The 12,675-nt window shown below is 45.9% G+C and overlaps 1 protein-coding gene across 1 annotated transcript; it reads right to left on the bottom strand.

The window, feature by feature from the left end:
• Nucleotides 1–239: 239 nt before the first annotated feature.
• Nucleotides 240–12,409, bottom strand: LOC142774412 (uncharacterized). Its single transcript, XM_075874773.1, has 9 exons — nt 12,075–12,409; nt 11,225–11,542; nt 9,830–10,082; nt 8,316–8,475; nt 6,978–7,123; nt 6,649–6,775; nt 5,547–5,744; nt 4,242–4,367; nt 240–2,845 (listed from the first exon to the last, which is right to left on the bottom strand). Exons 1-9 carry the CDS (start codon nt 12,397–12,399, stop codon nt 2,645–2,647), a joined length of 1,854 nt encoding a protein of 617 aa, XP_075730888.1. The 5' UTR covers nt 12,400–12,409; the 3' UTR covers nt 240–2,644.
• Nucleotides 12,410–12,675: the final 266 nt, after the last annotated feature.

Consider the following 12,675-nt stretch of genomic DNA (forward strand, 5'->3'; position numbering starts at 1 on the left):
TAGAATGTTCGTTTTATTAAAAAAATATCGGCAACTACAATTTATTGTCCTTACAGAAACAACGCAAACTATCAAAACTGCAGAGAGCCTTGACAAATTACAGCTTGGGAAGCAGCAAGCGTAGCCCAGGCACAAGTATGGTAGCTACATTAGAATTCACACTTCACTGGCGACGACGACACATAGTTGCACATTGAATTGGAATGGACAAAATATTTGAATACTCGGGCATACTCTCAATGAAACAAACCTTGTAGTGACAACACGTCTTAGCCAAAGGAAAGGGGGGGGGGGGGGAATACAAGGGTAGAGGCCTAAAAGTACTAAATAAATCCGAAGCGATACTAGAAAGGGACAATGTGGGAAGCACATGCGCAGAGCAGCAAATAAAAGACGATTTAACACAAACCACACTTCTAAACATATTCATTAAACGATGTCACACCAATAATGACTTGAAAATAATCTCTGAATCCTACTAGACTGAGTGACACAATTTGAGAAAACAGAAGCGTTTCCTTCCTAGAGGTAGATACAAGTCCGCAACAATATGTATGCACTAATGGCTGAAAACGTGCTAATGGCCTATGACCTCAGCTATTGAAAAACATTGGAGTCATTCACTGAAACCATTGACGCCTAAGGTATTCCTGTAGCTGGGTAAGGCTGGATATAGGTCGCTCGATTTGCCAAAAAGTTCCTTGGCTGTGCGGACCACCAATTCAGCCCCTCCATTCGAGAGGCAAAACGCCTATCTAGGGTCTTTTTGCGAGGAATTTTTTCAGCGGTGTTGTAAGTTTAGAATCACGCTCTTTCACGAATATATTTTTAAAAAAGAAGTGTTTCAGCGAATTGTTCCTTGTGAGCCAATCACAGAAAACTATAATTAACATAACGGCTGTGCACCATTCTGCGACCAATGAGAAAGTTTTAATTAACGGGTATGTGAAGTGAAGTGTTCGTAATTTGCTAATGTTGTTACCATTCCCCCCCCCCTCCCTCCCGAGACTGTGACGCATGCCGTAGTGAGGGACGCGGTGTTCACCGTGGGGCAGGGCGGGAGAAAGGGGATCAATCTTTATTTTCTGGTGTTCTTTAGCGTGCAGATATGTGTATATACAAAGGTGCTAACACATTTCCTCCCCAAACAAATGGGGATACCTTAGCGGGGTGTTGAACCTGCTACGCTAAGCTCAGCAGTGCTCCACCGCAGCCTGGATAACTGCCGCGGCATTTACAAGATACGACGTATTAGGTGCGTTTGCTCCAAGGCGAGTGTTTGTTCTCAGAATGACCCAAAGGAAGTCTTCGGCGTCATGCGGAACTCTTACCAGCGAAGCCACATGTGGCTTATGTACATCCACCGTCCACGGGAAAAACTTATTTGTAACGCAGAAATATGGCAAAACCCCAATAGTGTCCACTGGTCCACTAAACATGAATGGGATTAGCACAAGTGACAGTGGCAGGAGCGGTGAAGTTGCGACATGAAGCACAAGTGACCATGGCAGGAGCGGTGAAGTTGCGACATGGGGCACAGCTGCACGTTCCTGAGAACGCTGAGAGCGGGAGTACCAAGCACGCTCCATTTTCCTGAACCGCCAGGGAGGCGGGGATCACTTCAGCAAGGACCTTTTTCGGACAAAATGAGATATCCACGGTTGTTCTTAATGCAGGAAACAGAAGGAAACGAGATTGTATGCATAGCGAAATTCGCTGGTAACAAATGCGCAAGCATTCGTTTAAAAGATGGGCTTTCAAATGGGCAACGTCAAGATGGGCGCCAGTCTTTTGGCCACCCTGCTTCTGAAAATAGTAAGTGCTTGACACTTTCGCTCTCAGTGTGTTTGGCAGCAACAGTGCCACGTGTCGCAATTTTTCCGCTCTGGTCACTTGTCACTTAGAAAAATCTTTTTTTTTCTTTTGATTGCGATGTACACATGGGCCGCAAACATCAATTGAGATGGCGCATCATGGAACAGCGAGTGGGTAAAACGGCAAGCATTTGTCACAGGCTGTGGTTCAAAATTCTGTGTCACATCTGTATCATGTGCGCAAGTTTCGCTCTCCATTTATTCTCAGTGAGCGAAAAAGCTCCTCAATTTTCGCCTACTAATTTTATATTGAGTTCATTAAAGTAACTCTAATACACGCAGTGACAGCTTGTACAGGATCTAAATGCAACAGACGTTTCTCAAATTTATAAAGCTTGCTTTCCTGCGTTGCAGCTAGCCGAACTAATGGCAGCTATAAGGGCTGAATTAGGGCTATTTGTTTACGCACCTTCTTGAATAATTGTGCACTTACGTACAACGATGGACTAGAGACACCACAAAGATGCATATAATTCGTCCTGGTAAGTTAAAACCATGACTACCCAAGAACATGGTAACTAGTCACTGCTACAAACAGCTTGTTCAAGCACAATTCCCTCGCTCTATGACATAGAAAATATAGACTCAGCTCTCTTGAAATAAACAAGCATAAAAGACAAGCCCCAGTTCATAAAACTAAGTCTCTACTCGAAGCATGGCCGGTGCCGTGATTAGTTCAGTGAATTAACATCGCATGTAAATGCACTTCCAGGTAGTGAATATTAGTATATTACAGACACGCAGAACAGTAATGGTTGGGTGTATTTGTTCTATGATGCGCGAGTACACTGGGAGGTATTGGTGAACGTGGGACCGTAGACGTAATCGATGGATCGGCGTGCCGCCCGAACCAGGGTGAAGTTGCCGAACTTGTTCGTGGTGGCGCACTCGTTCGAAGTATCGTCGAACTCCGCGTCGAACAGGGCCAGTCCGAAAGGCACGGAGGCCACCATTTTGCGAGCCCTGCACATCTGCACAACAGGGACGCAGTAAAAGAAATGACTTACAGCCAGTTTCACGCCATAAGATAAGTTGGTGAGGGCAGCCTCCTTCGTTAGATAATACTTCCTCTTCCTTGTTACGGTAACGTCGAGCAAGGATTTCACAAAGTACCACTTTAATAACAAAGAGGTCTTTAGTGTAAACGTTACCAACACTCAAGAGTAACTGTAATACCAGATGAAAAGAGACATGACTGCAATACCACGCCCCCCACAAATCATTACAATTGAAACGGGGGGAAGGGGGGTCTTTCCCAACTTACAAAGATAAAACAAAGCTTTTCCAACGCTGTAGGGACGCGCCTGCCTGTAGCGCGGCTAGTCGCTTTTGATTTCTCACACTTTGCGAGGAATCTTAAACAGACCACCAAATTCAGATACGCTTTTAGGTTGGTATGAGCTCCAAAACTATTGAGCAACGGAAGGCCCCGCTTGCCAGCTCTGTGCCGGTGGTACAGCTTAAGTTTCTGGGTCACGTCAGGCTCCCGACAACAGCCAGTGTGGGGCCTCGGCCTTGGGGGCCTCACTCATTAAACTCACGACCCCTTGCACAAATATCTTACATGTCATCTACCTATCTTCCGTGTTTTTCGTTGTTTCTCATTGCCAAGATTTGGTGACGTGTGCGTACAGCACATGTCTCGTCGGTGGAAATGGTGACCTGCCGTAACTGCGCGGGAAAAAGGCGAAAAGAAGTGAGTGGTTGTTCGCTATAGGTCGCGCAAAGCCCAAGCACAGCGCAGCTTCTTCATTTCATGATTTCCTACGGTATTCAGCTTACTCACTTAAACACATTTTACTCAACTTACGACTTATTCAAATACACATATTTATCTTTCTAAAAGGAACGATTACAAACTTAAAATGTGTGAGAACAGGCCCATGACATGCAAGTTCACCAATTCTTTTTTTCCGAAATGTGTAGCAGAATGGAACGAGGTGTCTGAATAGCACGTACATTCTGCAATTTAAACAATATCTGTATTTATGTTGTAACCCCCACTGCTGTATCACCGAAGGGCAATTCATAATCTGCATCTTGAATAAATGAAACTAATTTAGGCTATATTTAGCAATTTCTTTATAGTGTCAATTAAGGTTGCCTTAATTACCACTGTCTAACTTTCAAAGTCTTGACTTGCAGGACATCTATTAGCCAGCTAATATTATACCACATTCTAATTAACCTTAATTAGCGGAGTCTTACGTTAAGAACAATACGAAGAGAGTGCGAACCCTCCGAGCAAGTAACTAAAAAGTAGGGGCCAGTAATGAGTCATGATGATAATTTCTATTCACTTTGCAAGGGCTAATGTCGAGTTTTAATAGCTAATCTGTCAAGAAAAAAAAAAGCGCTGCCACTCACTTTAGCAAATATTGTGTCCTCGCTATCGAAAGTCACGGCAGAGCGAGGAGTGAGCCGGAATGAATGCATCGTTTCATGCGCCTCGTCGCGCACGATGTGCGCCACGTATTCTTCGTCGCCGCATACCTGCATGGCACAAGCGAGACAATCAGCCGTTACCGGTCGCACACTGTGGAGCGTCAGTGCATATTATGTTTATGATATGAATGACTGGGTTTTTACATCGTACAACTATCTATATAGTTACGAAGGGCGACGTAGGATTGAGCTCCCGATATTTCGACCATCTAGGGTTCCTTAATGTGCTTCCTGAGCTAGGACGGAACAGAGCAAGAGCCACGTAACACACACAGCACTGTGTGCGTGTTGTCTCTCTTGCTCTGTTTTGTCCCAGCTGCGCTAAACGTCGGGTGCTATGAGAAACCAGCAAGCATGCCGTGAAACTTTAGCATTGCGCCTCTATCGAAACGCAACCACGGCTGGGATTTGATCCCGCAAACCCATTTGACAGCAGTCGTACCCACTATACCGCTACGGCAGCTAATGTACTTTACTATTACCTGATACGTAGGAACGTAAATTATTACAGTTGTCTTAGGTGACGTAAAGGAGACCACAGACGATTGCTTCTGCATTCCAATGTTTTGAGTGACTTGTAACTACGGAAAGCCGCGCTTGCAGGTACACATTTATGGAAGAAAATGCTAGGCGCGCCAATACGGACGCAAACGAGAAATCACGACAACCGGCCAAATAAATGACTTCCCTCTTGCATCACGTTCGCCTTGTGCAGCACCCTTTTTGGTGAATTTTAATTTTACTGTTCACTTTTTACATTTGATTGACTCGCATACCGTTATAGATCCACTTTATTTGACGCTTGATTCATTTCAACCGCTAATTATTAGTTATCATTAGTCTTTACATATTTACTGCTTCTAGTGAGGGTATGCTGATGTGTCTGCCTCAGTATGGCCTATGCGGCGAGACATGTACACTCGGCTGGCCGCTTTCGAGTGATCCAGATGTTTCCGCAACGCGCATCCCGTTAAGCTGGTCGATATAGTGCTCTGAATACGTTAGGCTGGTTCTTTCAGAGCACCGCCTTCCAACTCATAGCACCCGGCTCAGCATGAAACACTATGATGTTAAAATAGCGAGCGCATGGTAAACGCTACCAGCCGTTTAGCTTACTGCGCAAGTCCATTGCAATTCGGCCATTCCACCAACACATCTAAACTCGAACTGTCTCATCACATGGGCGAGGAAGGTTGACAAAGAACGTTTCGTCCTAAATGTACGCACCGATGCGAAGTTCTCGATCTCTCGTGCGTAGTCGGATTCATCGAAAGGCCTGCAACGGGATCCCGGTGCGAAGCTCTTCGCCTGGTTGTCCTGGCCTACCGGAACGTAACGACGAACCGCTGCCGACATGGAAATGAAGAGAAGCAACTGAGACGACAGCGGCTTCAGCTTCTTCTCCACATAGTACAAGGTGTCCATCTGTAGGAAATTGAGTGCGGGAAAGAAGCCGTAGAATCATGGTACACCACGTGTATGGCATGTATTTAAGGCTCGGTAATTGTCAGTGTAGGGCACTACAGCGAAAGATAGTGTGCTTTCCGGACACCTTAAACACTGTCGACGTGATTGAATTGGTCACACATTTGATCGTCTGCATCTTTTCGAACAGTCTCAGCAAAAGAGGTGCATATATTTATTCGGGACGTTCAGTTTTTCAAGCAGCATGCTTAGTAATTTGGTGTCCGCTTGAACGCAACATCCACAAGTGTGAACACATTCAACGGGCAGCACAAGGCGCACAAGCCCCATCGGACTCAACGTACACACAATACCCACGAGAGTGGGCACAGTCAAAGTACATCACAAGAGAGAGGTAGGTAAGAGATGACGAAAAAGTTTGGTGTATCAAATTTTGATAAATACCGCGCGGTCCCTAGTGCATACTGCTAAGAGTATACTCAAAGGAGAAAGCCGTTTTCTTTTAACTCGTAATTTCATTTTGATGGTCGATTTGTCTTGCCTCCGATGACTTCGCGAAGCTCAGGCAACACGGCAGCGAAAGGTCGCCGCTACACTACTCAGACACGCAACGGCCACTGAGAACAATGCCGGAAGGGGGATTATCACACATATACAACGCCCCCTTTAGAGGATGCGTAGCCATAGACAGTTTTTCTGTGCGACACCATCTTTACTTGTCTATTAACATGAGTCTACTACTATCTGGTCTGCGGATACCAAGCCATATATTTCTATCCACCACCAAGCCTAATTTTCGAAACTTTTGTTAGACAAGTCTGAGATGGTCGATAGTGGAGCTCTGATTTTGGGTCGTCCGTTTTCTAAAACTGCCAAATTAATGTCATTTTTTGGATACGCTCACCATGCTGGGTTGGTAGTCGGCTAGCGTGCGTCCCCACATGCTGGATCCTGTGATGGTGCATGAAGGGTCCGTGTCATCCCTGCCCGACAGGTGAGTCCGTAAGACGACCAGGTCTATCTTGTGCCGGCTAGCCCCGGAGATGGAAGGAAGAGCATGGATGCGCAAGTTTGAGAAGCACGAAAGGAATGGGGTAAAAGTATATTCTCACGCTTACCGTCAGCTCAGAATTCTGCAGTTCTACGACTCACCTACTCACCAGTGATCTCATTCATCAGCATTTTTGACAGCCCAGCAAAACTTTATTCAGGCAGAAGATACGGGACACTTACCCCGCAGACCAGCCCGACCGGAGGTGTTTCTCGACGCTGGCGTAGACTTCACGCTTGTTGATGGACATAAACGTGATCCCTAGAGCCAGCGACGCCTTTGGCAGCGCGGTCTTGGGAATGACCTTATCTTGAAGTTTTTGGCATAGCTGCGCAGAAAGCCACGAGGAAATTTTCGAGCCAACCCGATTATGCGGAACTTGATACGCAGAACAAACTCAACTGTCGTTTTTCCGTTCGCTGCGTTTCATCTGCTTAATTAATCAGAAATATTTCAGTCATTTGACATCCAGAAACAACCATATGATTAAGAGAGATACCGTAGTGGCGGGCTCCGGAAATTTTGGTCACCTGGTGTTCTTGAACCTACACTAACCTAGATCAGTACATGGGCCTCTACTATTTTGCATCCACCAGAACGCAACCGCCACGGCGGGGATCAAACCCGCGACCGTAGAGTCAGCAGCCTGGCGCCGTGTCCACTAATCTTTTTTAAAATGTGCTTGCATATTAGTTTGCTAGCCATTACAGCTTATGGTAGCGCACACCAGGTTGCACAACGAACACGCACACAAATGGATGGCACAGCACTTGTATCGTTCATTTGTGTATGTGTTCATTGTGTAACCTGGTGTGCGCTGCCATATCAACTAATCCACCTCGGTGGATGCTTAATTAATCAGGCCCGAGCAATGACCATGCAGTGTGAACAACATTCCAAGTGTACTATCATCCTCATTGCCCATACAACTGGAGACAAGAAAGTATTTCATGTTTCCCAGCACTGCTTTGCGTCCAGAAGCCACGATGTATGCTGGTAATTGCTATAGGGTTTAACGTCCCAAAACCACCTTGATTATGAGAGACGCTGTAGTGGAGTATTCCGGAAATTTCGACTCTCTGGTGTTTTTTATCATGCACTGAAATCTGAGCACATGGGATTCAATCATTTTTGCCTCCATCTAAAATGCGGCCGCCACGGCCGAGATTCAATCCAGCGACCTGCGGGTCAGCAGCCGAGTGCCTTAGATACTAGACTACCAGGCCGGGTCAGGATGTATTGTGAACTTTGATATAACACATCCTGATCTTTCTAGCCCTTCCCGTGCAAGAAAATAAGCATTTGTCAACCCTGGCCGGGGCGCGTTTCCCCGGGTTGCGGCGCGCTGCCGCCGTTACCATTAATAATAATACTGGCTTAACGACTGCTTACCGGATGCAGTCACCTCGTGTCACCAACACCCTCACTCCCACCGCCAGCAGCCACGCGATGCGTGTATCACGTTTCAATCGTCAAGTATACTGTGCATGGCATTGTGCGTCACCAAGTTATAACGTTACCTCCAGGAATTTGAACAAACGTTCCACGGTGGCCTCGCTAGCGTCGGCACCAGGCACGAAGTCCAGGACGCCCAAGTGGCGCACTCCACTTTTCCACAGAGTCCGTATGTCCGACGCGGCACGTGAGGACTCCATAGCTTTGGTGGCCGATCTCAGCCCTCTGCGAAGTAGACCGAATTGCATGGAAACTTCATAAAGAGAGACTTGGAAGGGCTTTTGAGGAGATCGCGAGTTCCTTATTGGGGATGGTGCGCTGCATGTACGCGTCTCATCATTCGAAAGATTGTAATCTTCACATGGGGAACATACCACCGCTCAGCGGACGCAGGGAAACGTTTTTAGTAGAGAACGCTGCGATTTCGCCTCGACCTGCATTTCGCTGCTTATCCTTACAAGCCCGCTCGCCCAGCCTTTGGCCTGACGAAGCCTACATGACAACATCTTTGGAAACTGACGATTTACGAAGTCATAAGTAGAAAAACAGGCTTACTGGCAGGGTGACGCCGAACAACGATATCTAGAAGCTCATGCGCTCTCTTCAGCGTGCACGACTACGGGAACAATGTGGGTTTCACTCATAACACCCCAGAAATTGACAACAGAAAGTTCGATAAGGCTGAGTAGAGCGCTGGCGCAAGTGTGTTCCTACACAAAACACTCATTAATTTATTTTTGACGCTCTTAGTCGACTGCATAACTCCTTCCGCCCGTTTCGCGCCTCAAGTTTCCTGCGTTTGACCTGATTTTGTCATACCTGCGAGATCGGTACACTTAAGTTCAAGAGATGATTACAGTTAGCCATGAGTTTCATCTAAACAAAGATATAAAATAACAGCTTCAAAAGCAGTAAAGATATGTTGTTTACCTATGATCTATCTATCTATCTATCTATCTATCTATCTATCTATCTATCTACCTATCTATCTATGATTCCATCCATCCGTTCATCCGTCCGTCCGTCTATCTGTCTTGGTCCTTTTCTATCTCTCTTTCTTTCATTTCTCTACAGACTTCATTGCTTCTTCTTTCTTTATTTTCCTCTTTCGTTTTTTTTTTACAATCTCTCTCTTTTTCTGCATTTCCTTATCTTTGTCTTCATTTCTATGGTATGCTTTACTCCCTCTCTTTCTCCTGTCTCACCTCTTTACTATAACTTCCCTTTGTCGTAAACTTGCGGTAGTTTGTTCTACAAGACATATCATAGGTTCTGCTAGTGTGTCTGGATAGCCGATCACGCTATCCACTGGACCACGGATATTGTTTGTCAATGCTGTAAGTAAGCACATAGATAATGAAAAAGACCGTGGATGGATAGCCCAGTTATTACGACACTCACCTAGCGATTACGGGGCTTCGAATCCTGCCTAGATGTACGGATACAACTTTACTAAACGTCCAGCCAAGTTCAGCGCGACCTGGAGGTCTCTCACATGGGAACAATTTAATGCTCGGCCTAAATAAATCAGTTGTTAATACAAGGCTTTCGCTTTAACATTTGATGACACCGTCCTTACTTGTAGCTCGTCGCCACCCCTGTCTGGGTGCGCCTGTAGCGGCGAGTTCCAGCCAGAAAACGGCGCAGTGCGGCGCTAGGCCTTCCCAGCCGGGCCACGTCGGAATCCCGAGGAAGGCCACGGTATAGGGCGTCGAAGAAGGTGTAGTCACACAGGCCGTCCTCCGGGAACGACGTGTCTACGCTCGTCCAGTTGCCGTAGGCGCAAAGAACCGTGGCCGAAGTGCGTACCGAGTGTGCTGATGCTGCGTGGTCTGAAGCATGTGTTCAATTAATGGCACGTCAATTGAAGAGGAAATCGTCGTTCTGAAAGCTCCTATGAAAATCCTTCTTTAATGACATTATTGTATAATACCCAACGCTTGGTAAGTTTATTGATATAAAATAATAGACACATTACGAATGTTCCCAGCCAAGGTCGCGGGATCAAACCCCGGGCTTGGCGGCCGTGTTTCGATGAAGGCGAAATAAAGGTCTGTGTACCTAGTTTGGCGAGCATTTAAAAACGCCCCTCAATAAAAACTTCCGGAACCCTCCACTAAGGCGTTTCTCATACTCATATAATTTTTAAAGCGTAATGTGACAACCCAGCAAAAGAAATATTTGATAAAAGAGAGTGGCTGAACAGTAAATATAAACCTAAAACTAGGCATGAGAACGCTCAGACAGAACCTGTTAAGCCGCGCTCTCGGATAAGCTTACACACAGCTACCACACTGTCTTTCATACGATCTCGGGGTTTCATTATGAAATGCACGCCCACAGTACTAAATTCCTAGGCAGCCTGTATACATCAGCACATGCAAGTGAAATATAACCAACCGTCGAAAAAATTATCTAGAGCAATGCCTAACCTCATGACTGTAATCTGTATACTGCTGAATAATCGAAGGAAAGCACAGTCTAGTTAAGACGAACTTTTTCAACGAGGAATTTTCACCAAAACCATCCACTTCCTTGGCATATTAAAGATATTTCTACCATGAAAAGGATATGTTGGTGCAATGATTTTAGATCACTGTTCACTAATGCGAGCTTCAATATAATGAAAGTGTCACCTTAGCTTTGTATGTGTTCCAGAAATGAAGTCATTTGTCGGTATTCTCCAGCAGGCTTTATTGGTCAGTGTCCTATAATCTCTTGTTCATTGAAACTGTTCTGTACAAAGGTGCACTGATCTCTAGTGATCTGTAATGATATTCCGGCAAACGTAAACCCAGTACATTTATGTGCAAATCAACAGGGTACAAAACCAAAACCGCATGCGTGGTATCTCTAAGTGGTTCTGATAAGTAAAACAAAAGTGCCGTCCTTGACTGTCTTTTTTTAAGAAGACACCTCAACAGGTCGGCACAGAAATGAGTATTAACAATCAAAAGATAAGGCAAGAACTCACCTTGGGGCATTGGGCTTACGACTGGTTCGTGACCCCGCCCGGTAAATCGCTTGGTCGTGTAGTCCATGCTTGTGGTACTCTTATCAACGGGACCACTGGCTGTCCAAACTTTGGTTGGGACATTTTTCGTTACGGAACCCTTCGTTCGGTGACCGTTTGAGGAGCGACCCTTGGCTGCGTGATCTGTCCTTATGGTGCGCTTCGGCCCGCCATCCTTGACCACGGTACCCTTGGCCACCGAGTCCTCCTTTCCGAGCTTCGACTGCGTCTGAGGGCCTCCGTTCGACGAAACGGTGTCATTGCCCGTTACAGATGGGGCTGAAGTAGTAGTAATGGAGTGAATAAGGTAATAGCAAAGTGGTAATGGTATTCTTTTTTTTCAAATTGTTTAGAAACGGTTTGATAGTGTGAAACCCAGTGCGAGTATACCCGCCAATAAAAACTAACCCTGATCCGCCAGACTTGTCATCAAAAACGAAGTTCACCCGCTCGTCCTTCTTCCATGACACTTAACTTTTAAGAATCCAGAATTTAAAAAATAACCTTTCGCCAGCCACTCAGACATCTAATAAGCGAATCAACCAGGACTTCAAGGCCCAAGTGTCATGTTGCAGACGATCGTTTTCCTGGATCTCTTTGTACTAAAGACAGCATGTAAACTGAACCACCTCTCCGCCTCCTTCAGCAACAACCCAGGCCAAACATTTTCCGTGCTCCCTTGCATATCATTACATAACAATCTACAGACCAACCCTCTAACGTCACTAGGCATTGCAATTATTTTAATTATCATTCAACTAATGAATAATGGTAGTAGCACGAGTAGTACTCTCTGCAAGCGTAGGTACACCTTTGTCGGTTTGAACCGAGTCGACGTCGTCTTCTTGAAGTCGCTTAGCCGATGGTACCACCGTCACTTCACCGGTGCCGTTGCTTCCGTGCGAGCTGTTGCCACTGGTAGTGGTGGTACCGAGGTGTCCGCTGGTACCGGCGTTGGTAGTGGCCGCGTCAGTGGTGTTGCCGCAGTCGTCATCCTCATCGTCGATGCACGAAGGTGACATCGGCGACGGCGACGACTTGTAGGTCGCGGGCACGAATGACCGCCGTCGACTCGCTCGTGGTCTCACCTCCGGTGCCACCGTCTCCGCCTCGTACGGTAGGCTGGGTCCGCGCATGCCGCGTTCGTTCGTGTAACCTACGAGAAATTTTCAGGCGTGAAGCGCGTTTTAATTTATTGTACCGTGCTTGCTATGCTATGTACATTATTTTTTAAAAAAAGGAGTCTTTTGCTGAAAAAAACGTGAAACAATGAGTCATTTATGTCTTTTCGGCTAGTCCAGACTTGCCGTACGAATTATTCTCTTTAAACAGATAGCTTACCAGAGGTGACAAAATTACTCCTGATATAGAATTACACTAGATTAATGAGTAATTTATTGAGCAACATACAG

This window comes from Rhipicephalus microplus, chromosome 10 (genome assembly GCF_043290135.1).
Source record: "Rhipicephalus microplus isolate Deutch F79 chromosome 10, USDA_Rmic, whole genome shotgun sequence".
Classification (NCBI taxonomy): Eukaryota; Metazoa; Arthropoda; class Arachnida; order Ixodida; family Ixodidae; genus Rhipicephalus; species Rhipicephalus microplus.